Raw genomic sequence first — 26305 nt, 5'->3', positions numbered from 1 at the left:
TCTGCGCGCTGAGGTAATCGCCACTAAAAAAGCCCGCTTTCCAAGAGAGATGTTGCAAAGAGGCCTTGTGGATGGGCTCGAAAGGAGATGACATTAACCTGGATAGAACCAGGTTCAATTCCCAAGGAGGAGAAGGATGTCGCACAGGGGGATACACTTTTTTCAACCCCTGGAGGAAATCCTTAACCACTGGAATCTGAAAGAAAGAAATCTGATTAGGTGATTTTCTGTACGCTACTATGGCTGACAAATGCACTCTAATGGAAGCATATTTCAAACCAGAAGTTGCCAAGGAAAGGAGGTATGGCAGGATTACCTCCTCCTGCCCTTTAGTCGGATCTAAGTGATGATCCCTACACCATATGTAGAACCTTTTCCACTTGAACGCATAGGACGCTCTCGTGGACGGCCTCTTAGCCTCCTTTAAAATGTTCATGCATTCGGGAGGTAAGTTCAGATGTCCATATTGCAGGACCTCAGGAGCCATGCTGTAAGGTTCAGTGATGGGAGGTTGGGATGCATTATCCTCCCGTTCATCTTGCTCAACAGGTCGGGCCTGCAAGGAAGTCGTCTGTGTGGACACTCAGACGATGCAGAAGGTCCGGGTACCACCACTGCCGTGGCCAATCCGGAGCTATCAAGATCATCTCCATGTCCGACCTGAGGAGCATGGACACTACCTTCGGAATCAGAGCCAGGGGAGGAAACGCGTAAGCGAATGTTTCCGACCAATCCATCAGGAGAGCATTCCCCTACGTTCCTGGCCGGTGGAACCTGGACGCGAAGGCGTGGCATTTGGCGTTTTCGTCGTCTGCAAACAAGTCTATGGCTGGACGACCCCAGCAACGAAACAGCTCTTCTACAACTTCGTCGTTCAGCACCCAGTCTGGCTGATCTTCGAAGTACCTGCTGAGTGCGTCTGCTTTTACGTTCAACTCGCCTGGAAGGTGCACCGCCACTACTGTGAGGCCTCGAGAGAGAAGCCAATGCCAGATTGTTTGAGCCTCTCGGGAGAGTGGGCGAGATCGGGTGCCTCCTTGTTTGTTCAGATAGAACATGGTGGTCGTATTGTCCGTCTGAACTAGGACTGAGTTGGACTCTATCACTGGAGAGAAAGCTTTGAGAGCTAGAAATACCGCTCTGAGTTCCAGCATGTTGATGTGGTATGTCTGCTCCTGCGCAGACCACTGACCTTGAATTTGAAGTGGACCCATGTGCGCTCCCCAGCCTTGCAGCGAGGCATCCGTCACTATAGACTGGGATGGAAGAGGTTGGTGAAACGGCACTCCCACCAGCACATTCCTCCTCCGAGTCCACCATTTGATGGCATCCTTCGTTGCTTGGGAAAGAGTGAACGATCTTCCCAACGCCCTGTCGCTTGGTCCCACTGGTCCTCTAGAGCCTGCTGCAGAGACCGCATTCTCAGCCTGGCGTTTGGGATGAGAAAAATGCAGGACGCCATGTAACCCAGCAGGGATGCTACTTGTCGGGCTGTTGGAAACCGAGACTCTAGCAGAATCCCACATTTCTGACTCATTGAAAAAAGTCTCTCCTCCGAAGTAAACGCTTTTCCCAATCTTGTGTCCAGAACGGAGCCTAGGTAGTGGATGGACTGTGTAGGCCGCTGGACTGACTTCTCCAGGTTTACATGGAGACCGAGTCTGTGCAACTGGTGCAGGCAAAGTTGCAGATCGTGCGTTACCTGTACCGGAGATGAGCCCTTTAGTAGCCAGTCGTCCAGGTATGGGTAGATGAAGAGTCCCTTTTTGTGAAGAAAAGCCGCCACCACTGCCATGCATTTGGTGAAGACTTGTGGTGCGGACTTGAGACCGAAGGGTAGCACCTTCTACTGGTAGTGTTTGCTTCCTACGACAAACCTCAAGTACTTGCGATGCTGTAGAGCAATTGGAATGTGAAAGTATGCATCTTGCAGATCCACCGAACACATCCAATCTCCGGCTTGAAGATGTGGGCATATTTGGTGAAGAGCTAACATGCAGAACTTTTCTTTGACGATGACTTTGTTCAAGAGACGCAGATCGAGTATTGGTCTGAACTTGTCCTCCTGATCTTTTTTGGGGACCAGAAAGTATCTGGAGTAGACTCCCTTTCCTCTTTGAGAGGGAGGAACTTCCTCTATAGCTCTTTATTGTAGTAGAACTTTCACCTCTCTTCGGAGCAAGTTTAGCTGGTGAGGGCAAGAGTTCTTTGGAGGAATGCTCTTTGGAAGCGCACGGAAACGTAGCCTGTATCCATTGCGCAGTATATTCAGCACCCACTGATCCTTTGTGATGCTGACCCACTCTGCCAGGTGTTGTGACGCACTTCCTCCCACTGGAGTGGGCAACGGCGCCAGAGGAAGCCACTGCTCAGGCTTTTCCTCCTCTCGTGGTGTTAGAGGACTGTTGGTGACCTCCTCTACCTCTGTTGGCTTTGCCTCGAAACTGGGATTTTCCCTGGTTCTTACTTTGGGACCACTGAGAGGTTTGAACCCTCTGTTGAGCCCCTCTCCCCCTGTTGGTCTTAAAGCGGCGTTTGAATTCTTTTTTCTTTTCCAAACCCACCGCTTTTACTGTATATAGTTCAGTCTTCATACGGGTCATCTCTTCGTCCGCATGTTCTCCGAAGAGAGAGAAACCCGAAAAGGGAAGATTAAGGATGAGATGCTGAGCCTCCAGCTTCAGCCCTGTGAGGCGCAACTAAGCCGACCTCCTGGCACAAACCCCATGTGAGTAGGAATGTGCTGCAAGCAATGCACCATCCGCAGCTGTGCTTATCAACTAGTTCGCCACCAGACATCCCCCTGTCATAGTCTCTTCAAAGTCCTTCTGGTCTTCCTTTGGCAGTTTGGACTTGAACCTTTCCATGGAGTCCCATAAGGCTCTGTCGTATCTACCGAGAAGTGCAGCCGCACTAGAGACCTTCAGAGTGGAGGCAGCTGAATTGCAAACTTTGCGACCCCACGAGTCCTGAGATTTGCTATCCTTGTCTGGTGGGACTGAAGAGGAAGCAGCCACTGCATGCGTCTTTCTCGCCGCTGCCACTATCACAGAGTCTGCTGGAGGGTCAGATTTTACAAAAAACCGGGTAAGAAGATGCCGGTTTGTATTTCTTCTGAATGCGGGCTGGCACCGCTCTGATAGCTGCTGGAGTTAGGAAAACTTCTTTGACAGAATCCATAATCCCCGGGACTAAAGGCAGCAGTGGACGAGAGATAGATTTTTGTGTAAAGTTTCAAAAATTACTGTCGTAGTAACCTGAGGGACAGACATTTCAATGTCAGCTTCTGAGCTCCTCTTTGCAGGACATCCAGATAAGTGCTGATGTCATCCACTGGAGAGGATCTAGAAGTAGGACTATCCGTCAGTGTAGGAGAGTAATTCCTCTTGGTAGACCTGGTAGAAGAGGTAGATGAAGTAGACGGAGTTCTTCGACGTCTACGGTGAGCACTGTGCCTCCTCTCATGCGATCTTTTTGAATGATCTTCCTAGGAGAGCGAGATCTGACCCGATCTTCTCCTCTGGGTGAACGAGGCCTGACCGGACTTTCTCTTCCGGGAGATCGGGATCTAACCGGAAGTTCCCTTCTGGGAGAGCGATGTCTGGTTGGTGTTCTCACAGGTGATTTGCGCCTCTGAGGACTACACTTGTCCATCTCCTCAACCAGACTCTGAAGAGGAGGTCTGTGATGCGGGCTGACATACTCTTGCATACGCTTAGCAGCCCCTGACTTGTACCATCTAGGTGACAGTCTGATCTCTGCAGCCGAAGGATCTGGCTGACGCACAGGAGATCTACGGACAGGACTTCTGGACCTTGAGGATGTTGTTGAGGAGCCAGAAGACTGTGAAGTGGAATGACGCTGACTCCGTAACCATGATCACAGAGTTTCTTGACGACGATCGAGCTCTTTCTGAATGTCTCGACGTCAAGCGTTCTTCTCTCGACGCCGAACGCCTCTGGGTCGGCGGGTCCAACAATCTCGACTTCGATTGCCTCAACGGCGATCGATGCGAGGATCTATGGTCTCTCGACGTCGAGAGGTGCTGACCAGCCGTCGACGGAGTCCTCTGCCTAGATGTCGAACGGCGATGACCAGCCGTCGACGGAGTCCTCTGCCTCGACGTTGAACGGCGATGACCAGCCGTCGACGGAGTCCTCTGCCTCGACGTCGAACGGCGATGACCAGCCGTCGACGGAGCCCTCTGTCTCGACGTCGAATGTCTGTGCGACGACGGCGGAGGGGTATTGGACACCCTCGACGCCGAGCGTTGACGAAACGTCGACGGAGACTGCGTCCTCGACGCCGATCGACGTTTTTCTGTCGAAGGCGGAGGGGTCTTGGTCCTCGACGCTGAACGTCGTTTCTTAGACGACGGCGGAGGGGTCACACTTCTCGACGCCGGTCGTCGCCTGGATGACGACGGCGGAGGAGTGACCTCCCTCGACGCCGATCGTCGCCTGGTTGACGACGGCGGAGGGGCCTTTGATCTCGACGCCGACAGTCGCCCGGTTGACGGCGGCGGAGTCACATTTCTCGCCGCCGATCGTCGCCCGGTTGGCGACGGCGGAGGGGATTTCGACGACGGAGCTGGTTCCTTTCGATGTCGTCGACGTACCTGTTCTTCTTTTCGACTGCGAGCCCGCAGTCGACGGTATTTTTGAAGACAAACGATCCACCGGTGGTTCTTTCCTCAGCGCCAAGCCTGACGCTGAAGCTGAAGGGTTGGAAGACCTGTCTTTTGAAGATGTTTTAGGCTTCTTGGAGCCCTTCTTCCCCGGAGACCTTCCTCTGGATGACCTGTGAGCCAGGCCATAGATGTGAATTCTCTCCCTGTCTTTGAGAGTTCTTCCTGACAGGTGCTCGCAGTGAGGACAGGTGCCTGGATCATGTTCTTCAGGCAGACAAAGGATACAAACGTTGTGGTTGTCTGATTTTGCTTTCTTGCTGCCACAAGAAGGACATTTATGAAAAAGTGTAGGCATTTTCAGCTGAAAATGCTCACTAAACTGACTTAAAAAGACAGTTTCTTACTTGACTAGATGTAAAATGCCAAAGTAAGTAAAAAAGTTGTTTAAAGAGAAGTAATTTTCTGTCAGAAAACAGAAATTGGTGGAGCTGTGTAACCAGGATCCTTCCTGAAGGAGCCGGATAGAACAACTAACCTAACTTTCACCCCTGAGGCATGATGGGATACCGGGGGTCATGGGTGCCTTAAAGGCACGGTGTCAGGTTTTTTTGTATACAGCTACAGGTTAGCTTTTCAGTCTTTTTAGACTGTGTGATTGCAATGCAGCCTGGGAGCTTTCTATGCTTTCAGTGAGTTATAAGAATTTCTACTGCTGCCTAAGCATTAAAACAGTTTCTAAACAATCTTTGGTGTTGTTTCTCATGTTTCTAATGCATATTACTCATGTATGGTGGAAATTCTTCACAGCATATTTCAGCTCTGATGTGATTTGGCTGCTATTGCATGTTTTTATATATATATGTATTTATATATATAGGAGTATATATATGTGGGGCACATATAATACAGTGTTTCCGGGGTCCCGCGCATGGGCGGGAATATTCTAATGCTTATGACTTTGATGAGGATCCCCTGGAAGAGAACCCCCACTTCCTATTTCCGAGCCCGGAAGTCTATGACCCCTTTGCCAAAAGGGTCTGCACTTCCTGCTGCAAGACAGACACGTGGTGCTCAGTTAGCCGCTCTAATGGTGATGAAGTGTGCGAGGTGTGAAGGAAAGGGAGGCCTAAACATTGTTGGACTTTTTGGAGGAGACATTGTCCAATGTGATGACTTCCAACCCTTGGAGGAAATGTCAGATCATGCCCCTGACAGGGTGGATGTGTGCCAGAAAGAACACATTAAAGCGGTTTTGTGACTGCGGTTGCTATAGGAGCAAGGGACTCAGCTGCATGTTGTCCTAGATGTTCTGGGTATTGTCGTTGTGACCTGCGGCCATAAAAAGGCTGAAAGACCTGCTGCTGGTGGAAGGATCTGGCATTGGTAATACTGAAAACCGATGCAATGGTAATGGAGGGAACGAAATTGCTAGTGGGACACCCTGGTAGGGGCGGATAGACACAAAGAATGTGCTGTGGCCCACCTTTCCTTAAACTGGTCAAAGCTGTATTCACGTTCTCACCAAAAAAGCATAGCCATCGACTGGCATGTCCATTAAAGATACAGATCTGACAGCTGTGCTTGTAAATGAGAACATAGGTTTTCCAAAATGTTGCAATGCGTTTTGACTTCTAATAAGATGGGGTGTTGGGAAAGACGTTAAGACGCACCTTTACTTGTAGAGGCATGTCCCACCAACTCTCAGGGTTAGAGTGCTGAGTAATAAAGTCTGGGTTGCCTGGATCTGGTCTATGGCAATTAACTATTTGTCTGTTCACTGGAGGTCTAGAGCAGGGTTTTTTCCCCAAGGACCTACAAGGGTATCAATCAGGATTTAATTGAAGCATAAGTCCGGTTCTATAGGTGCCTGGCCTGGTTGAAGGACCTCTTCGAAGTAATTGTCGCAGGACCTATGAGAGGTTGTTGTAAAGCAAGTGCATCTGTAGCCCTCCACACCACTATAGCGAAGGAGGTGCATTATACCTTGGCAGATCCAGGAGGAGAAACCAGGCCAGTCCCGAGGTATCTAAGCCACTGGCATGCTGTAACTTCTCATACCAATTGTCCTTAGTGTATTGGGGACTAAGTCATTCCCTTCATCAAAATGGTCATTGACTGGGTCTATGTCAAAGATATTGTGCAATACTTGGGGGCTGTTCCACAAGTTAAAGACATGGTAACCATATCAGATATGTAGCTGGATGCCTGTGCCCCCGTAGGATAGGGATGCTGTCATTGTTGAGGTTGGGATGAGTTTGCCTCAGAGTTGGAGTGGATGATGGGTGCTGCCTACTCCAGTGCTGTCAATGCGAAGGAAACTGGTGCAAGGGTGGTGCCTGAACCAAAGTTGGCAATGGGGCAGAACCTGAGGTGGGTTTAGAGGACAAAGAGTGGATTTGCTGGCAAAAATCTGACTGGAGGCCCTCATGGATCCTTGGGGCTTGAAGGCACACTAGAGGGAATCTATAAAGTGCCAAAAATCAGCATCATGGCCTCAGGTAAGACCTCAACCTGCTGCAATTTTGCCAATGTACCCAGAAATTCGGAGTGCATCAGGACCAAGTTTAGAAGCTGCTCCAATGGGGATCAGGAGCGAGACAGAGAGGTACGTGGGTGCCCTTGCCTGTCTCTGGAGTTTGAGACTGCTGGGAAGGGGCAGAGTCCCGTTTGAACTTTTTGTGCTTTGTCTTAAACTTACCAGATAACTTTGACTGCAACATTGACCAGTAATGGCGTCCAGTGTTTTGGTGTTTGCAATGTAGAATTTCACCTTGCGATCCTGCTTAGCCTTGAGGTTCATCTGGGTGCAGTTGTCAAAGGTCCTGGAGTTGTGTTACAATAAAGGCACCAGAGACAGTAATCGTGTTTCTCTGTCAGAGACATAATTTTGCAACAGGGTCTACAGATCTTACAACCTGTTGCTTTGGGAGGTCTCATCCCTAGAACACTGTGGAAATGTGTCAATAGTTTAAGGAGTAGCGCCAGGCCCAAATCTGAATAAGTGGAAAGAAAGGAACTGTCATCAGCACAGATGGGTGGCACTTGTATGTGGCTTCGCTCATCACTTCCGGAGCAGAAAAATGTTAGTATGCAGCCGCAAGAGGCCACCTACCAGCACCTAGGAGTACTTCTTTTAAATTTACAGATCAATGTGATGCCTGAAGAATATTCACAAGGTGAGAAATCTGCTGTTAGAAATATCAATTAGAACTTTATTTTAATATATTGCAATATATAACATTTTGACAGACAGGAAATGCTGCACATATCAAAGGTAAATGGTTCCTAAGCATTTATCAGTTAGAATGGGGAACCCCTAGAGCAAGTTATGTATGGTGGAGGATATTTTGCACACCAGATAGTACAAACAGATGTTTCATACATAAAGATTTACAGTTCCTAAAAAGAGTCAGAAAAAGAAGATGGTGTTTAGATGATAGTGTTCGCCCAACATGAGGGTACCCTTTACGGTGGTTAGCAGAGAAAGAGAGAGCAGTTCAGCTGCAAGAGTTTCAGGGTAGGGGTTCTAATAAGTAAGGAGGACAAAAATATTGAAGCAGCACACACAGATTTGATGGTGAGTAGGAGTTTAAGGATGCCCAAATTTAAGTTGCAAGCACGGACACAGTTGTATGTATAGAGGAAAGGTAGATTGGGGAAGGGCAGTTTATAGTTCTGAAAAGCAAGGATCACTAACGCATAGGGAGATCTATTTTTAGTTGAAAGCCAGTCAGCTTGGCAGCAGCTGGAGGTATGACTGTTTGGAAAGATTATAAATGGTCCTAGAGGCAAAGTCGAGGACTTTTGTCAATTGAGGGGAAAAGACAACCAGAGCTGCCAAAAACAATAGTTCCAGTAGTTGAGTTTGCTGAAGACCAGTGAGGATATTAGCTTTTTTTTAAAAATATTCCGTAATAGAATTCTGGCTGCTGTGGGTGTGTTGAATTTTGGCTGACGGCATGACAGGAAGGATGTTAGGAGGAAGTTGACAAGGTAAAGAAGAGAGGTAGGTAAAAAGTGGTAAGAAAAAATTATTTCAGTTTTGATTTAGTTTAGCATAAATGATCTGGTAACCATTCAGTGGCAGACGGCTGTAAAGAAGTTAGAGATCGATGTTTGTAGTATGGGTTGATCATGGCAAAAGGAGGAAAGATCTGAGTGTCACAAGATTAGAAACTAAAAGCGAAACAGAACGAAGTTATTTGACTGAGAGTTTAGAGTAGACAGTGAGGCAAGACTGAATGGTTTAAAAGACCGAATGAATACTAGTTTTATGGCAAGTCTGTGGTGCCAAGATTAGAATGTGTGAACAGCAGGCAAGCTGAATAACTTTGTCAAATATAACAAAAAGATCATGAAATATAATAAGGGAGGAGAGGCGAAAGTGATAGGCAGAAGTAATAAGACGAAATGAACAAATGACAGAGGGTGGTTTCAGTACTCTGCAAAGCATGAATTAATCAAATCAAAACATTTGAGAGCGCTCTAGTCACCCACAAGGGTCTCAAGGCGCTAAGGGGGTGGGGCGGGAGCTACTGGTCGAACAGCCAGGTCCTGAGAAGTCTCCTGAAGGTCAGCAGGTCCTGAGTAGGACGCAGATGGGCGGGGAGGATGTTCCACGTCTTGGCGGCGAGGTGGGAGAATGATCTGCCGCTGGTGGTCGTTCCAGGGTTGCGTGGGAAGGTGTCGATGGCAGGTCGGCGGAGTGCAGCTGGCGGTTCGGGGTGTAGAAGGACAGTCGTTCGTTGAGGTCTCGTAGGTGGGTGGTGATGTGGCTGTGGGAGTCCAAGGATGAGGCGTGCAGAGGCGTTCTGTATGCGTTGAAGTCTCTTCTGAAGTGTAGCCGAGGTTCCTGCATTGAGTGCGTTGCCGTAGTCCATCCTGCTGCTGACGAGTACCTGGGTGACTGACCTCCTGGTTTCGGTGTGTATCCATCTGTAGATTTTCTGGAGCATTCGGTGGGTGTTGAAGCAGGAGGAGGAGACGGCGTGGACTTGCTGGGTCATGGTGAGCATTGAGTCTAGGATGAACCCTAGGTTGCAGGCGTGGTTTGTTGGTGTCGGGACAGCTCCCAGCACGGCCGGCTACCAGGAGTCATCCTATGCTGAGGGGTTGAACCGAGAATGAGTACCTCCGTCTTGTCAGAGTTCAAATTCAGGCTACGCCCTTCATTCCTACGTGGAGGTTGAATTTGGCGATGGCCGGGTCTTTGGTGAGGGAGAGGATCAGCTGCGTGTCGTTGGCGTACGAGACAATGTTGAGGTGGTGTGCTCGGACGATGTTGGCAAGCGGTGCCATGTAGATGTTAAAAAGGGTTGGGCTGAGGCTGATCCTTAGGGTACGCCGCAGGTGATCGTGGTGGCTTCGGAACGGTATGGGGGGGAGGCGGACTCTCTGGGTTCTTCCGGTGAGAAAGGAGGTGATCCAGTCCAGGATTTTGCCTCGGATCCCTGCGTCGTAGAGGCGTGTGCGCAGGGTGTGGTGGCAGTCTGTCGAAAGCGGCCAAAAGCTCCTGGAGGATAAGGGCCGTGGTCTCGCCCTTGTCAAGTAAAGTCCTGATGTCGTCAGTGGCGGCAATGAGGGCGGTCTCAGTACTGTGGTTGCTGCGGAAGTCAGATTGGGAGGAGTCCAGGGCGTGGTTCTCCTCCAGGCAGAGGGTCAGTTGTCTGTTGGCGGTCTTCTCAATGACTTTAGCTGGGAATGGGAGCAGGGAGATGTGTCTGAAGTTCTTAAGGTCCTTTGGTTCCGCCTTGGGTTTCTTGAGGAGGGCGTTTATTTCGGCTTGTTTCCAGCTCTCTGGGAAAGTGGAGGTCTTGAAGGAGTTGTTGATGATCTTTCGAAGTTGGGGTGCGATGATGGTGCTTGCCATGTTGAAGATGTGGTGGGGGCAGGGGTCGGAAGGTGAGCCGGGTGGATGGTGTTCATGATTTTGGCAGTTTCTTCGTCGTTGGCGTTGGACCAGGAGTGCAGAAGATCGGTGCGTTCAGTGGGTGTTGATTCTGGGGTGTCGGCGTCTGCCGTATGCGTCTGGGTATCGAAGCTATTGTATATGTCTGCGATCTTGCAGCGGAAGAAAGTAGCCAGGGAGGCGCAGAGTTCTTGTGACATTGGGATGTCATTAGAGCTGGCTGCTGGGGGGTGGCAAGTTCTTTCACAATGTTGAAGAGCTCTTTGCTGTTGTGTGCATTATCTATACGTTCCTTGAAGGAGGTTCTTTTGGCAGATCTGATGAGCTAGTGGTGTCTGCGTCTGGCGTTCATGAGGGCTGCGTGGTTGTCTGCTGTCGGGTCCTTACGCCATTGCTTCTCGAGTTTACTGCAAGTATGTTTGGAGTTCTGAAGGTTGCTGTTGAACCAGATGGCTCTAGTGTTGGTGTGTCTGTTGGCGGGTTTTCTGAGTGGGGCGGGGGTGTTGGCGCAGTAGTCGATCCATAGTCTGAAGTTGTGGGCTGCTGCATCGGTCTCGAAGGAGTCGGGAGGAGGGTCTCGGGCGAGTGCGGTGATGAGCTGGTCTTCGTGACTTTTTTCCAGCTGCGGTGTGGGACGGTTGCGGTTGGTTGTGTACGGTGTGTTTCTCGAAGGAGAAGTGGATGCAGTGGTGGTCGGTCCAGTGGAGTCCGGTGGTGTGGCTGAAGGAGACGTGGTCACTAGCAGAAAAGATGGGGTCGAGCGTGTCCAGCGGAGTGGGTGGGTGTCGTGACGTGTTGTCCGAGTCTGAGGTTGCGATGTTGTCTGAGTCTGAGGTTGGCGAGGTTGTCAATCAGTGTTATGGAGTTGTTGTCGTTGATGTTCTCTAGGTGGAAGTTCAGGCCTCCGAAGAGGATGTAGTCTGTGGAGGCGATGGTATGCGTGCTAATAAGGTCGGCAATGGATTCGCTGAACTGTGGTCGGGGTCCCGGGGGTCTGTAGACGAGGGTTCCTCTGAGGGTGGTGGTGTTGACATGGATCTGGAAGTGTAGGTGTCCGGCCATGTTGAGGGAGTCTTCGGAGCTGGTTGAGACTCTGATGGTGTCCCTGTGGATGATGGCGATTCCTCCTCCAGGTTTGTTGTTATTCTGGTCTCTGCGCGTAATCTTGTAGCCGTCGGGGATGGCTATGGCTGTATCCAGTGCCGAGGAGGGTGTTCATCCATGTTTCCGTCAAAAAGGAGACGTCCGGAGTGGAGGAGTCGAGCAGGTCCCAAAGTTCGACGGCGTGCTTGTGGACTGAGCGGGTGTTGAGAAGTATGCAGCTGAGATGGTTTTGGCCTGCAGTGTTGGCATGGGCAAGGCGTGCTGGTGTGCGCTGGCTGGTGTAGATGCAGCTTCGGCAGGTGAAAGGTCCGTGGGTGGTCCTCGGGTGGCTTGGAAACAGGAGGGGTTTCGGCCGTTGAGTGCATGGAGGGTGTGTGCGTCTTAGCGGTGTCGGGTCCTGTGGAGGTTGCGAGGGTCAGGGGGTCTGGCATTGGGCACGGACGGGCGCAGACAGGGTTGCCTTAGGTGCGCACCAGCGGCGTGATCGCCCAGCGGTCGGCATTTGTAGGGGAGGGGGAGGGACGAGCAGCTGGGAGGCAGGAGCGGGGCAGGATACGGGGTGAGAGCAGCGGGAAAACCAGACCACAACGAGGGGGCACTAAGAGAAGGACCTTAAAAAACACGGAATGGGCACAAAAAGAAGAACAGGCTGAGAACAAAACAGTATCAGGCACAGAATCACAGAAAAAGGCTCACACAGGCAAAAGACAGAAAAACGGGCCAAGGGTGTGCTCGAACCCTACCACTGAGGGCTGGCTGGCTTCGGGAGCACTGCTGCGCGGAGCTGTTGGGGAGAGTGATGTCCTTGGGCCAAGGTCTGAGGACTCATGTGCACTCCACTGCAGCTGTCGGTATTTTTAGGGGAGGGGGGGGGAGGATGGAGGGAAGAGCAGCTGGGAGAAGTGCAGGATACTGGGCGAGAGCGGCGGGAAAACCAGAACACACCGAGGGGGCACTATGAGAAAGGACCTTAAAATACAAGGAATGGGCACAAAAGGAATAACACGCTGAGAACAAAAGAACAAAACAGTATCAGGCACAGAACCACACAAAAAGGCTCACACAGGCAAAAGATCAAAAAAACTGTCCGAGGGTGGGCTCAAACCCTATCACTGAGGGCTGGCTGGCTTCGGGAGCAGCACTGGTTGCCGCAGAGCTGTCGGGGAGAGTGATGTCCTTGGACCAAGGTCTGAGGACTCACGCCTTTGAGGAGGATATAGCAGACTGTGGGCAGTGAGGAAGCTAGTGAGGTGGTCTCTCGAACAATTTTAATATGTTTGTGTAATCATTTTTAAAACTTTTTTGTATTATCCATATAGTGATGTGATTTATAATCTATGTATGTATGAATTTGTTGCCAATTGTTGAAACAACTGTATGAAGTACAATAAACATATGTATGTTTTGTTTTTAAACAACAAACTTGTGAATATAGTTTTTTTGTAAATTGTGTATCCCTTGTTCTGTCAGGATCAATAATTCTTTGTATTGTCGAAACACTTATTTAATCTACTGCTAGTCCCTCTCATATTAGTAAGTTCACTTTGTGTGTGGCTGTCATATTTGCCAAAAAATAGGCGAATCTATAACATCAAACTTGTTGGATCATATTAGTGGTCCACTTGCTTTAGACAAAGGGACATCTTCTGTTTTTTGCATACTTATCTCCCCTGGTCCCAGACCAGTTAAGAAAGGGGGCCTCCTTTATTTTTCTGTTTAGAACGATATGTCCATGAGGGGTCTACGGTTCCATGAACTGTAAACCCAAATAGGCAACTACAAGCGGGTGAGTAAAGAATTACCTATATAGGATTGAACAGGATTATGGTTAAGTAAAAATATCTGAAAGTGACTTGGACATCACTACCGTTTTGCATTTATTCAGAATGTTGTTAGCTGAGAGGGTGCTTGTGGACTGTTCTTCTGGAAACACATGTGGAGCACTGTGTCTTGGACTTCCTGCACGAGCGAGACTGAGTCAGTTATGTCTTCTCATAGAGCCATCCAAGGTCATGATGCTAGCAAATGTGTTATTAAGGCCACAAAATGAACAAAGAACATGCATCGATACAGCACTGTATGTGCAAGGTGCACTGTAAACTCTCTCTAGAAACTGGAATTTGCTTTTTGAACTTCTCTATATGCTATCACATTGTGCATGGTGCACACAGACAACCACAATTTGTGTTCTGGCAGGAGCGCTTCTCACTGGAATGCATTTTTTTTTTAACTTGTCAAGTGGTGCCACTGCTTAAGATGTTCTCCTATACCCATGGTGGGTGAGATCAAAGAGATTTGTAAAAGAAAGGTACAGGCAGAACTTTGTCTGAAGGGAATCATTACCCGTTAAATACCTTTCCTAAAACAACAATCAGTGAGGCTTCAGGCATATTTCAATGATTGTCTTTCAGGAAAAGCACAAGGAACCCAGACTATTCATATGAGGGAGAATGGGGGCCGATAAGCATTCATTAGATAGAGTGTTTAGATAGCCTTGTTCTGCCTCCCGTCACTGATATGGAGTCAGTCCGGAGTGAAAGATATTTGGGCTCAAGAAAAGCCCCACATCATAGGTTCACCATCACCTGACAGACTCTGATCCAAAGGAGTACACAGATCTTGCAACAAAGATAATATATGAGAATGCCCTAGTGTTGCCCCTGGCAGGAAGGATGATAGGTGAAAGGTCACCAAAACTGGGGAGGCAAATTTGATGCAATACTAGGAATTTATAGACCAATTATTTTTTTAACTATTCTTGAACCAATAAAGATATCAAATGCATGTGTTAGGGCAGACTCCCTTAAATCTGACTAGCTCATGAGTGACTGCTTCCATGTTGAAATGGATATGGAGCAGGCACAGAGGAAGGTCCTATTAGGTGCAAGTATAGCCGTTTTAGATTACCAACATATTTGTGAACCTAGGAATGCGCATCTCAGTATAAAGCCAGACCAAGGACACAAAAGAAGTCGATATCCTGAGATAGAGAGTAGCTTCAATGAGCGGTGGTTGGCCATTTGTTGTGGCAATTTTACTAGAGTCAAGTTTCCATGACAGACTCTTCCGGCGACTCTTACATGGGTGAATAATAGGAATATGCTACTTACCAGTATGCATTTGTTCTTGGCATGTAGGGCTGCTGACATTCATATCTTGTGCATAGATCGCCACCTAGTGTTGGGTCCGGATGATTGCGCCTTGTTGTCCTGGAAGAGTCTTCGAAGTATCTCGAGATAGGTGGCTCCTCGCCTGGACTACAGTGCGCGTGGGCATCTTCTCCATCCTCAGATTGTTTTTCGCCATTGTCAGAGATGGAGTATAGCAAAGTAAGAGATGGCCATGCAAAAGAGAATACTGTAAGAGAGAATACTGCAGCTGCAACAGGCACCGGGGAGGAGGGTGGGCGATATGAATGTCAGCAGCCCTACATGCCAAGAACAGATGCATACTGGTAAGTAGCATATTCCGTTCGAGGCATGTGGGCTGCTGAATTCATATCTTGTGCATAGACTGTATAGCAGTATCTCCTCTAGCGGTGGTCACCTGTACCAGCTGCAGCAGTCTGAAAAAGAGTTTGAAGGAAGCCTGGCCTACAGCAGCTTGCTTCTTTGATTGCACGTCTACACAATAGCGTTTAGTGAAAGTGTGTATGGTAGACCATGTAGCTGCCCTACATATGTCGTCAAGGGAGATATTCCCTAGGAAAGCCATGGATGCCTCCATTTTACATGTAGAGTGTGCTCTTGGGGGAACTGTCAGAGTGCGCTTAGCTTTTTGATAGCATATCTGAATGCATTTAACTATCCATCTGGCTATTCCTGATTTTGAGATGGGATTACCTTTATGTTGCGGTGAAAAAGCAACAAACAGCTGCTTTGTTTTTCGAAATGATTTAGTCCTGTCAACATAATATAGCAGCGCTCTCCTTACATCTAGTGTGTGTAGGGCTCTTTCGGCTACTGACTGTGGGTTTTGAAAGAAAACTGGCAGTTTTATTGATTGATTGATATGGAAAGTGGATATGACTTTTGGCATAAACTTAGGGTTGGTCCCAAGTACTACCCTATTCGCATGTACTTGCATGAAGGGTTCTTGAATTGTTAGTGCCTGAAGCTCAGTTACTCGCCTGAGAGAGGTAATGGCAATCAGTAATGCCACCTTCCATTATAGAAATTGCAATTCACATGAGTGGAGTGGTTCGAAAGGAGGTCCCATAAGTCTGGTAAGTACCAAATTTAAGTTCCAGACTGGTGAAGGTGGGTGCTTTGGAGGGATTATCCTTTTAAGACCTTCCATAAAAGCCTTTATTGATGGTACCCTAAACAGGGAAAGGTGTTGCCTGTTCTGGAGATATGCTGCTATAGCAGCAAGATGTAGCCTTATAGAAGAGTATGCTAGATTGCATCTTTGAAGATGCAAGAGGTAACAGATAATGTTTTGGATGGAAGCATCTGATAGATTGATGTTGCAATAAATTACAAATCTTTTCCATTTAGCTGCATAGCATGCTCTAATAGTTGGCCGTCTTGCCTCCTTGATAATGTTCATGCAATCAGGAGGTAAGTTAAGGTATCCAAACTCTAAGATCTCAGGAGCCAGATCGCTAGGTTCATCTGATTAGGATCTGGGTGTTCGATTTCTCCATTGTTCTGAGTTAAAAGATGGGGTGAGAGGCGCAGTTTTTGATGGGGAACTACTGAAAGCTCCAGGAACGTTGTGTACCATGGCTGTCTTGCCCATGTGGGAGCAACCAGGATCATTGCGAGTGACTGCTGACATTTGCGTGCTACCAGCGGAATCAGTGGAGCTGGTGGAAAAGCGTACGCAAATCTGCCTGACCAGTTCATCCATATCGCATTGCCCTGTGACAACGGCTGTGGGAACCTGGCTGCAAAGTACTGGCATTTTGAGTTTTCGTTTGTGGCAAACAGATCTATTTATGGGTGCCCCCATTTCTGGAAGAATGGTTGGAGAACTTGGGGGTGAATCTCCCATTCGTGTAGCTGTTAGCTGTGTCTGCTTAGCAGATCAGCTACTTGATTGTCTTTCCCTGGCAGGTGTTCTGCTAGGAGAAAAATGTTTCTTGGAATTGTCCACCTCCATATGCTCTGTCCTAAGTGGGTCACCTGTGGAGAGTGTGTTCCTCCTTGTTTCTGGATGTAGTACATGGCTGTCATGTTGTCCGTCCGGATCAACACAGCCTTGTTGTACAAGTATTTCTGGAATACTTTTAGTGCCAGAAATATTGCTAGCAACTCTAGTTGGTTGATATGCAGTTTCTTTTGTTTGATTGTCCACAGCCCTTGGACTTTGTATTGAAGTAAGTGTGCTCCCCAACCGGTCAGTGATGCGTCCGCTGTTTGTTCCAAGAGCCGGTTCCACAACTAGTACTGTTGCCCCTTTGAAAGGTTTTGTGGGTTCCACCACTACAGAGAGTTGCAAGCGCGACTGTCTACCAACACTAGGTCCTTCAGTTGTCCTTGAGCTTGGTCCCACTGCTGTGCTAGACATTCCTGCAGTGGACGCATTTGAAGTCGGGTATGAGGAACAATGAATATGCAGGAAGCCATCATGCCTATGAGCTGCATGAACACTCGAGCTGGCAAAGGGTGTTGTGGCTGAAATCTTTGAATGAGAGTCTGCATGTTGGCTATCCTGGATGAATTTGGATATGCCTTTGCTACTGAGGTATCTATTGTAGCTCCCAGATATTGCTGTATGTGGGTGGGTTGTAGATGCAATTTTGGGTAATTTATGGAAAAAAACAGGCTGTGTAGCAGCTGGAGTGTCAGACATATGGCTTGCACACTGCGCGTACGAGTTTGCTTTTATGAGCCAACCGGCCAGGTATGGAAACACGTGGATGTGTTGCCTTCTGAGGTGTGCAGCTACTACCGCTAAACATTTTGTGAGTGCTCTTGGGGCTGTGGTTACCCCGAAGGGGAGAACCTTGAACTGATAATGTTGACCTTCTATTGTGAACCTGAGGTATTTCCTGTGAGCTGGATGTATAGGTATGTGAAAATATGTGTCCTTGAGGTCTAATGTTGCTAGGAAGTCGCCTTGCTGGAGTAACGGGAGTACTTGTTGTAGAGTGATCATATGGAAGTGCTCCGAGAGTATGTATTGGTTCAGCGGACTGAGGTCCAATATTGGTCTGAGGGACCCGTCCTTCTTGGGAATAAGAAAGTATATTGAGTATACTCCTGTCCCTTGGTGTTGAATAGGGACTGGCTCTATGGCCCCCTTTTCTAGCATGGATTTTACCTATTGTTGTAACAGGGTGATGTGTTCTTTGGATATAGGACGGTGTTTGGGTGGTATGTTGGGTGGAGTAGAAGTAAGTTCCAGGCAATAACCATACTGGATAATTTGATTCACCCACCTGTCTGTGGTAATTGCGTTCCAGACTGGTAGGAATTGTTTAACTCTGTCTCCGACTGGTGTTAGATGGTCTGGAGGGTGTGTGATGAAGTCACTGTTTGGTGGCAGTGGAGGCTCTGGTGTTATTGCCGCCACGTCCTCTGCCCTTGTTATTATTGCCCCTATAACCTCCCCTGTTAGCGCCCTTGTTAAAGGAACTTTGGGTGATGCCTTTATTTGTAGAGGAAGTCTGTGAGGTGTTGCCTCGTGCGGTGCCTCTGTAGGAGGAGCGATGAAAGGAACCTCTGTGTTGTTGAAACTGTAGCGCGCCCATAGATTTTGCAGTTTCTGTATCTTTTTTCATTTTATCTAAAATGGTATCTACTGCAGGGCGAAACAGGAAGTCTTGATTAACTGGTTGGTTGAGGATGGTGGATTGCACCTCATTCTTAAAACTTGAGACACGTAGCCAGGCATGTCTGCGTAGTAATACGCTAGTGTTAATGGACCTGGCTGCTGTGTCGGCTGCGTCAAGCGCACATTTAATGGACGCATTGGTAATAAATTTGCCTTCTTGTATGAGGTCGTTAGCTTGAGCTTTGTAAGGTTCTGGCAGGTGTTGCAGTAAACTCTCAAGCTGGTCATAGTGTGCTCTTTCGTAGCGAGCTAGTAGAACCTGTGTATTTGCAATTCTCCATGAATTAGAAGCCTGTGAGGCCACTCTTTTGCCTGAGGCTTCCAATATCTTAGACTCCTTGTCAGGAGGTGGAGCAACTCCTGTTGTTTGCGAGTTAGCTCTTTTGCGAGCGTTTGCTACCACCAGTGAGTCTAAAGGCAACTGGCCTTTAATGTAAGCAGGGTCTGTAGGGGCCGCCTTATATTTCTTTTCAATCCTGGGATTGAGTACACGTGCTCTGGCTGGATCTTTAAATATATCTGGCGCGTGTTTTAGTACCCCTTTCAGCATAGGAAGTGTCCTGACATTTTTCTCAGAGGTAGGAAAAGTGTCAAATAGAAAATCTTCTTCTATTGGGTCAGTGTGCATGTCGACCTTATGGTATTTTGCTGCACTATCTAGCAGTTGGTTAAGCACAATGGTGTCGTCCATAGGCGAAGGCTTTGTAGGGTATGGGGAGGCGTCAGGGATGGGTTGTGTGTCATATGGATCATTCTGATCCTCCCATGTGTCATCCTGTGGATGTGGATCCTCTGGTTCGTTAAAATCATCTTGAGGATCTTCCCCTATGTTATCCTCATCATTATAGTCTGAATGTGTAGGGGAGTAGGGCACACAAGGCATATTGGGATAGAAAGGAGGAGGAGTAAAAGGCCTAGAGGGAGAAGTCCCGAAGTCCTTTTTCTTTGGAGGAACAGGGGAAGGAGTGTCTGTGTCCAATGGTCTCTTCTTTCGGTAATAAACTGTAACTTTGCCAGTGTCAGGGTTTATATACAGTTTAGATTGTTCCTCTGATTCCGGATTGGGATGGAAGAGTTCTTCTTCCACTGTCCGTGTCTTTGGCGCCGATGTTTTTGGCTTACTGACTTGTTTGTGACTTTTTGGCTCGAGGGCCTTCGGCTGTGGAGTCTTTTTCGGCTCGACTGTTGTTTGGGTCGGTAACCTTCTTCGGTTCGACGTCTTTTGTTGGTTTAGCTTTCTTTTTCGGCTCGCCGACTTTATTTGGGTCGACGACCTTTTTCAGATTGGCCGGAGCTTTTGGCTCGATGGCTTTCTTAGGCTCAATGTTTTTTGGCGACTCAGTGACTTTTTTCGGTTCAACGGGTTTTGTGGTGTGATTTTGTTTGTGTTGATCCAAACTCTTTTTAGGATCGACGGCCTTCTTTGGGTCGCGAGTTCCTTTTGGATCGACGACCCGCTTTGGTTCGCGGCTTTTCATCGGCTCGATAGCCTTTGACTATGTAACCTTTTTTGGTTGGGCGACCTTCTTTGGTTCGACCAAATTCTTCAGCTCGACGACTTTTGGCTCGACGCCCTTCTTCAGTTCGACGCCCTTTGGCTCTACGGCCTTCTCCGGTTTGACGACCCTCTTCGGTTCGACAACCTTCTTGGGGAGAACGTTACTTGGACCTGGGCTATCGGAAGGCTTTGTTTTTGGCTTCGGAGCCGAGCCGGAAGGCGGGGCTTCTGAAGGAGCTTGTCGATCTCGGCTAAGGCCTTTAGGCGATGCTTCGACCGGAGCCTTCGGTTTCTGTTTAAGCGGTGTTGGGGGCTGTGACCTCACAGTTTGCCCCGGCTGGATCTGGTCATCAGAGTCCGACTGGTCCTCGGCGGTGACTATATCTAGATCCGAATCTGCCTCTTCTGAGAGTTCTTGTTCATCATCGAAGATGTTCTCCGGTTCCGGTCGCTGCATCTCTTGCCTAGCGGCCTGTCGAATCCGGATGGTCTTCTTCAAACGGAATTGGGCACAAGCTGGGCAATTTTCTTTGTTGTGCTCCGGTAATAAGCACTTGTTGCATACTGTATGTTTGTCAGTGTGCGGGAATTTGGAGTGGCATTGTGGGCTCCTTTCTATCCACAGCAGGCCCACGTGGCGTCGAAAGGCCCAACAGCCCGTGTCGACGACCGGATCAAGATGGAAAGTTTGGTCGAGTCAAGAAGTACCGAGCGAGAACAATACAGTTGAAGTCAAAGGCCTTTTGGCCTTTTAAAGAACTTTAGTTTCTGTTCCGAAGTTGGAGTAGAGGAATAACATCCGAACCCAATGGCGGAAAAAAACTATCTGAGGATGGAGAAGATGCCCATGCGCACTGTAGTCCAGGGGAGGAGTCACCTATCTCGTGATACTTCGAAGACTCTTCCAGGACAACAAGGTGCAATCATCCGGACCCAACACTAGGCGGCGATCTATGCACAAGATATGAATTCAGCAGCCCACATGCCTCGAACAACCTCTTCCAGCAGATGTGTTGAAGCCCAAATTGTTTGCAGGTGACTAAGGGCCCTCACCATGGCTAAGCTGACAACGACTGGTGTTTATCATCTTACCCTCAAGGTTATCAGCCAATGTGACTCACTGATCCATAAATCGTCCGAAAGGTTTCAGAAGATCTCCTGTGGCAGAAGCAACAGGTTGTAGCTAAAGGGTTATTGGTTTAACCCAAACCACAGTATGGTGGCTCATATCTCCCTGTCAGTGGAAACCTGCAAATGTAGGCACATTTCTAATGTAATACCTCATGACATTCTGGTTATAAGGGTCCAAGCCTCCTCTCAATTCCAAGGACAATGGACTTAGGCTTGTAGCACTTATGCTTAAAGAGCAGGTCAAGTTCAAGGACAAATCCAGTTGAAAGTTGGTGGTGGGGCACACTAGCACCACAGAAAAATTCCCATTCGAGGTCAGTATGCAGCTCATGCATAAATGTGATGGAACACGAGATCTCGTGGTGCCTGACACCGAAGAAGCAAATACAGCATTATGAGATTTGCCTGTAAAAAAAAAGTTCCATGGAACCCCTGAGCAGAGGAATTTGGCCAGTCTAAGCATGCATTAAAGCAAAAGCAGACATCTACAACGATTTAGAGAAGAAAGAAGCAAGCATCTAAGATCGGACGTCAGAGGTGAGAAAAGCACAGAACCTTGTACAGCACACAGGCGAGACATGGGTTAGAGGAGAGCACAACACTGTTTATAGTGCAATATGGGGCACAGGTAAGAGAAGCACAGCACTTTGTACAAGAGACGGATGAGGCACAGGAGATCATACCATCACCAGTGAGGCACAGCTGTGAGAGAAGCGCAGAACCTAGTCCAGCATGAGGATGGGAACCTGTATGTGAGGAGCACAGAACCTTGTTCGGCACATTCATAAGCCAGGTAAAGGAAAGCAATGTAGAGCTGCAAAAGAGACTGGAGCAGAACATAAGCACGACAGTAACACGGAGCGTGTCACCTTACACAGCATTGATGTATGACACAGGTAGATGGACATTATGGCACACTGTATAGCATCCACGTGATTACGAGGGGATTACAGCACCACCAACGTGGAACAGGCAAGACAGAAACCCAGAACCATGCACAACACATGGTGGAAACAATGGCAAAAGGAGAACAGAACACTTTATACAGCTCACGGATCGGGCACAGGTAAGAGCGAAGCCTGGAACCTTGTACAGCACACGCATGGTAGAACAGAACTTACCAAGCACACAGAAGGGCCAAAGGGAAGAGGGGAACACGACACTTTGCACAGTACAAGGATGAGAGGCAGGTAAGAGGGGAGCACATCAGAACCAGTGAGGCAGAGGTAAGAGACAAGACACATGTGAGACAGACGAGAAGAGACAGGGCGCCTGAAAACAGAGAGCGTCAGGGACAATGAAATGTAAGTCCAGAGAGTGGGGGCCTGGGAAGGTTCACACTGTGCCATGAGTAACACATCAGCCTGGCTGCGCTCATCGTCAGATTCCAGAGCGATGCATAATGTAGGAAAAAGACAGCCACGTCCAGAAGACTTACCCGACCCTGGTGAAGAGCTTCCCATGGGCATGCAGGAAACTGAGCAGGAACCTCTTGTTCAGCTGTAGGGGAAGGAAAAGTAAGAACAATGAGCCTCCCCCATATTCTGCAAACAAGCACTCGGGGTCCCTGCAGAGCGGATAACCTGGGCCGGGATAGGGATGGGGAGAGCATGGACATGCCAGGGGTCACGCACACACACAGAAGAAGAGTAACATGCCAAAGAACAGGAGATGGGCGCAGGAGGTTTGACTGCTGGGCTTACATCACCCTCTGGTGACTGCCGAGCACACATTCCCCACGCAACTTGGCTCTGGCCCCTCGAAACAGCACCTGGCTGCCAGAAGCAAGCCGGCCGTCCAGAAGCAGCACGGAGCTCAACGGCACTGTGATACCACGCTAAGTGCAGACCAGCAATATTCTTTACGTTGAGGTTCACAAATCCCGCCCAGATCCTACAGCACTCACTTTTAAGACTACGCTTGCTGTTATCAGGCCCGAGGCTGGCTTTCATCCAGTCCTGCTTATTTTCTACAGCACTTAGTATGCTGGGCTTACAAAGTTCATGCTTACTATGGAACTTGCAAAACTCTCAGCAAACTCGGTGCTGCTGGCTGGAAAGACTGGAACTGCTGAACGTCCGCCTCATGACGGTGCCGAATGCCCCCCTCGTGTACCAGCGTGTAAGCCCGGGCTCAGGCAGCTGCACAGACACGGATACACACAGACCTCCCACCCCCGCCCCCCCACCCTCCTGAGCTGCTGTGGGCTGGCTGGGCCGGCGACTTTTCGCAGTCGCACTCGATTATTTCACAGGTCTATAAAAGACCATTTACTTGCTAACGAGGCTTTGTTGTTTCTTCACTGGTTCCCGGAGCCCCTGCGTCCCCACTTTCAAGGCATATCAATACATCACAAATCAAGGTACATCAATACACCACAAATCAAGGTACATCAATACACCACAAATCAAGGTATATCAATACACCACAAATCAAGGCATATCAATAGTCTCAACATTTGCTGCATGACCCACAAATTATTTATTTCCTCCGCCATCCATCCTTGATCGATGGCATAATAGAAATTACATTTGAGACACCACTCGCTATCCTGGATAATAGCCATGCTGAGTTACTCAGAGTGTCTGGCCTACATTCAGACTACTAATTAACTCATCATTCTCAATGCTCACCTTGCACTCTCAGCGATCACACTATTTACAACGATCACCATGTACTCACGCCATTCGCCCTCCTCTTACCCTGCCCCTACAGGGGCACACCACTCAACCTGCACTCACATAACACTCCACTCAACTGTCACTCTCACCCTGCACCAGGCGCGCAACACCCATTGGACTCAAAGGGCTTCAGATACCCCCCACCTTGGTGTGTGGCAGCCCGGGATGAGAGCTTCCCGGGCACGCACACACACCGCCGCACTGAGCACGTCTTTAAAAGACCATTAGCATGTTAATGAGGCCTTGCTGTTTCACCCTTTCTAAGAGCCCCTGCAGCTCCACTCTGCCTATTGCTTAAAGATTCAGCACCCCTCCCCCAATTTTTTCTTAGCCCCCCCCGAAATTTGACTCTAGTTGCGCCTCTGCCCTGCATTCATAGCAATCACACTGTAATCACACCACTCACCATGCACTCACGCAGTTCAACATGCACAAGTCGTTTACCCTGCATTCACATGACACTCCACACACCTGTCACTCTTAATGCTCACCTTACAGTCTCACCACTCACCCTGTACTCAGTCTCAAAAAAGCATATCAGTCACCATGCATTCATTCTTCCTCCTCTGCACTTTCACTTGCACCTAACCTCAAAGGAGCACAACCCTCACCCTGCACTCACTCTACTTTAATATGGGCATAAAACTCATCCTGCACTTCCTCTGGCATTCTGGTCACTCACATGGGCACATCACTCATCCTGCACTCATGCCACTCACCCTGCCTTCCCTTCTCTCTTCCTGCACTCACACAGGCACTGCATTCACCCATCACTCATGCAGCTCACATTTATTGCATACAGTCACAAAAGTCTGCCAGAACTCACAGGGACACAGCATTCACCCTACACTAACTTTTCTATCCATGCGCTCACTTCCACAGCTTAGCCTTCACCCTCGCCACTCACCCTGCACTCACACAGGTACACTGGTCACCCAGCACGCACATCACTAACTCTGCATTTACATCGCTCACACCACCCACCCTGCACTCATTGCTCTCACACTATTCACAATCACCCAGCACTCACATGAGCATACCTCTTATGCTGCAAACATAACACGCATTGGCAAAGCCTATTGTTGTATAAAATCTGTCTTGCAAGCGAGAGTGCACGCATAAGCAGCACGTGCTCTGTCACAGGCGAGATCTAAAAATTACCCAACATTCATGAATATGCACATTTCTACAAAGGCACCTGCAGAATACCTGTTCTTTACACAGATCTAGATACCTAGTCAGTTTCATCTGTAAATATGTGGCCAGTGCAAGAGGGGAGAGGAATGGCGAAAGGAGGGAGATCAGGGCTGAGGCTTCAGGGGATGGTGAGGGATTAAGGGTCAGTCTGAGGCTGTGGGGCTAAGCTGGGAGTTAGTGTTTATTGGGTACAGGAGGAGAAATCAGGGAACAGCATTGAGCACATGTGCATAGTGGAAAAGTCAATGTGACTTAAAATAGGTTGGTTTAGTTCAGGGCATGGTTCAGACAAACGTGCCACCACTGTAGCACGCTGCCTTGAGATTTCCCAACTGATTTGAAAAAGGTATTTAAACTACAGAGTGCTTCGCTCATCTATATTCACGTAAGCAGCACTGACTTACACACTGGTTGATTTAAACACTGGAATGGATTCAAATTGAGTACAGGCATGCTTATTATTTGATCTCTCCCTTGCCTTTGATTCGGTCTAACTCTACAGGGACTTGGAATTGGACAAATCTTAAAAAAGAACTTTGTATCTGTAGTTTACTAGACCGCTGCCATTGATAATGGCAACTCTGCCCATTATACGCTCTACAAGACAACCTTTTTGCCAGCTTGTCGATAACAGCCTGGTGCATTCCCGATGAATGTGGCTCAATATGCTTACTAATATGGGAACTGCTCAATGTGGCATGCTAATAATAACCATTGGAATCTTTTAGTGTAGCACAGGTGTGTGGCAGTGCACTTACATGCAGTAATATTACCAACTAATTGGCACACAATTAACTATGGAAAAAGGAATGGCATTTGAGGAAATAAACCTGTGATTTAACTGTTATTTACCCCAACTTCACGTGTTGTGCTCCACAAAGCAGTCCTTAATTCAAAAAATAATAAAGGCTGGGCCCAAAGTTCTGCTCAGAATCCCAGCCCGGTAATTTCAAATGTCAGGAGAGCTGAATACCAAGACTCCCTAGGCTTGTTTATACTAAGTGCCGCTTTCATCTACCATCAACAAGAAAGGGTTAGGCCCTTAACCCCTTGCATGCTGGTGACGAACCCCAGCCGTCACGCTCCACGGTGCTCGTGTGCTGATGACGGCTGGGGTTCGTCACGGCCCCGCCCTGTTCGTTTGTTTACCGCACAGTGGCGGAAACGGGCCAGCAGCCAAGGGGTTAATCAGTAAGGCTTGGCTTGCTTAACAATCACACAACATCATGCATGCCAGTACTGATACCAATTAAACAACTCACATCATGATAACACTATTCACTTGATATTACCATATGTTTTTATTTTTTCATTTACTTCTTGTTGTTTCATATTAGTTTATCGGAATTGTTAGAATAAATTATTTATCCAGT

General features: G+C 48.3%; 1 protein-coding gene across 2 annotated transcripts in view; it reads right to left on the bottom strand.

The window, feature by feature from the left end:
• Nucleotides 1-26305, bottom strand: part of SMG6 (SMG6 nonsense mediated mRNA decay factor) — a 1283123-nt gene that overhangs the window by 939906 nt on the left and 316912 nt on the right. For both annotated transcript variants that reach the window (XM_086955188.1, XM_086955187.1), the window contains exon 9: nt 22493-22554. In XM_086955188.1, the coding sequence (XP_086811314.1) occupies nt 22493-22554 (62 nt within the window). The remainder of the gene's footprint in view (nt 1-22492; nt 22555-26305) is intronic.

The sequence above is a fragment of the Lissotriton vulgaris genome, chromosome 2_1 (genome assembly GCF_964263255.1).
Source record: "Lissotriton vulgaris chromosome 2_1, aLisVul1.2, whole genome shotgun sequence".
NCBI classification, from domain to species: domain Eukaryota; kingdom Metazoa; phylum Chordata; class Amphibia; order Caudata; family Salamandridae; genus Lissotriton; species Lissotriton vulgaris.
Note: the sequence above shows the minus strand (reverse complement) of the source record. Positions and strands in the feature narration are given on the sequence as shown.